The 2,345-nt window shown below is 63.5% G+C and overlaps 1 protein-coding gene across 2 annotated transcripts in view; it reads left to right on the plus strand.

Annotated features, from left to right (window-relative positions):
- Positions 1–744: 744 nt before the first annotated feature.
- MYL9 (myosin, light chain 9, regulatory) overlaps positions 745–2,345 on the plus strand; it is a 1,955-nt gene continuing 354 nt past the window's right edge. The window contains exons 1-2 of one of the 2 annotated variants that reach the window (XM_010282569.1): positions 745–944; positions 2,084–2,245. In XM_010282569.1, the coding sequence (XP_010280871.1) occupies positions 761–944; positions 2,084–2,245 (346 nt within the window). In that variant the 5' untranslated portion in view covers positions 745–760. The remainder of the gene's footprint in view (positions 945–2,083; positions 2,246–2,345) is intronic. The other variant, XM_010282570.1, reaches the window with a different exon arrangement.

Genomic DNA, 2,345 nt, shown 5'->3' on the forward strand with positions numbered 1-2,345 from the left:
GGGGCGGGGAGGGAGGCGATGAGCGGCCTTTGGCCGGCCGGACCCTGCAGGAGGTGGGATGGATGGAGCGCAGGATGGAGGGGGAAGGGAGGCGGTGGTATGTGAGGAATGTGCCCGGAGCAGATAACCCCTTCCCGCTGGGTGCTGGGTGCTGTGCCAAGCCCACCTCCTGGGGACGTGGCTGGGGGCTGCTTTTGCGCAGAAAAATGGAGGATGCCAGGGGAGACCCATCACCCCGGGAGCTGAGCTGGGGAGAGCCCTGCCAGAAGTGGAGGGGAGGCCTGAGGGGGGGCACGGCTAAGCTCTGCCCAAAATGCTGAGGCACCCGTCCCCATGGCCCCCCCAGGACTGACAGCAGTGGGGGGATGTGGGGTGCTGGCTTTGGCATCTCGCCCTATGCCTGGGATGCAAAGGGGACAGGCAGCAAGGAGGTTTGGGGATTTGGGGACCGAGGGTGCCGGCAGGGAGCCCTGCCTGCGGCCTGTGGGGGCAGCCCTGGGGACGGGGTACCTGTGAGCTGCTCTTGTGACTTCCCAGGGGACTCCTGAGTCTCGCCTGACCCCGTGTCTGACCCTGCAGCCGCCTTGTCCACTGTTGCCAAATGTGTGACAGCTGGGGAAACTGAGGCACGGGGCTGGAGGTGCCAGGAGTTGTGTGTCCCTGCCTCTGCTCCAGCCCCCCGGGCTCTGCCTGTCCCCTTTGCATCCTCCTGATGGTCCTGTCTGCTGCCCTGCCTCTAGGTACCACTCCAGCCGCCAAGATGTCCAGCAAACGTGCCAAAGCCAAGACCACCAAGAAGCGCCCCCAGCGCGCCACCTCCAATGTCTTCGCCATGTTCGACCAGTCGCAGATCCAGGAGTTCAAGGAAGCCTTCAACATGATCGACCAGAACCGCGACGGCTTCATTGACAAGGAAGATCTGCATGACATGCTGGCTTCCCTCGGTGAGGAGATCCTTCCCTCATGCCTCCATGTGTCCCTCGGCCCCTCTGCCCTCAGTGCCTCCTCGGCCAGTGAGGAGAGCTGCTGGGTGACCTAGTGCCTCGCACACAGTGTTGAAGACCGGCTTTGGTGGAATGCCTTTGAGGCACAGCCCTCCTGCTTCGGGCCAGCTGCAAAATCGGGGGGGGGTATTTCTCTGCTGGCATCAGTTGACCGTAGAAGGTGTGTGTGGAGGCACCCAAGGGCAGCAGCTTGGTGTGGTGCTCTTACAGCCATGCTCACTAGAAGGGAAGAAGAGACCCTTGGGGTTGGAGAAGCTCTGCCCTAGGAGCAACCACCAGCCGCAGCCATTGAGTAGTTGAGTAGTCTCACCCCAGCATCTCGCCTGGAGTCATCCCACGCTGGACAAAGCCGTCCCATTGCTCTCAGCCTGGGTGAGAGAAGAGGCCGGTCCCTGCACCAGCATACCTTGGCCGGTTGAGACTTGCAGGTCTGGCCGCGCTCCCCAGCCAGAGCCCGTTCTCCGCTGCAGGCCACAGCTCCCACCTCCCGCTCCCTGCGGTACCTCCTCAGCACTTCGGGAGGTCTGTCAATGATTGACCTGGCAGCCAAACCTGTTCTGGAGGTCCTGCCTGGCGCTGGGAGGGACCTCCCTCCTCCCCGTGAGCCGCAGAGAGGGGCCGGGCGTTGGGGGCATGCGGACCTCACCAGAGCAGGTTAAACCATCCCATGCGCATCCGTGGTAGGAGCAGTGCTCGGGACATCGGCAGCACGAGGCTCGTGTGGGGACGCTGCTGCCCCTCTCCTCGGTGTCAGCTGCCAGAGGAATGGGGAAAAGCTGTGGGTTTAGTTCCCAGTAACCCCCAGCTGAATTCCTGCATCTCCCCTGAGGCTGAGCCTGGCAGAGCTTGGTTCCAGGTGGCCTCCGGCACAGATTCAAGCTTGGGGAGAAGTGCTGAGGGTGGAGCACCAGGCACTGCGGGAACCCCCTCCCTTGTTCTGGGGTGGGGGAACATGCACCGGCAAACTCATTTGCAATGAAAAAAAAAACCCCAGCCGGCTGACTGCATGGGGTGGCCTTGGGGATGGGTGCTGGGGGGGAACAGGGCCCTGCACCCACCCCCTTGCCTCTGTCCGACAGGGAAGAACCCCACCGACGAGTACCTGGAGGGCATGATGAGCGAGGCGCCAGGGCCCATCAACTTCACCATGTTCCTCACCATGTTTGGGGAGAAGCTGAACGGCACCGACCCCGAGGACGTCATCCGAAACGCCTTCGCCTGCTTTGACGAGGAGGCGTCAGGTACGGGCCCTGCCCGCGCAGCTCCGCGACAGTGCCCAGGGAGCTCCAGAGCAGCACAGCTGGGCCGGGGGTGTCTTGGGGAGAGGGGGGGGGGGGCGTC

This window comes from Phaethon lepturus, unplaced genomic scaffold, assembly GCF_000687285.1.
Source record: "Phaethon lepturus isolate BGI_N335 unplaced genomic scaffold, ASM68728v1 scaffold41402, whole genome shotgun sequence".
Classification (NCBI taxonomy): domain Eukaryota; kingdom Metazoa; phylum Chordata; class Aves; order Phaethontiformes; family Phaethontidae; genus Phaethon; species Phaethon lepturus.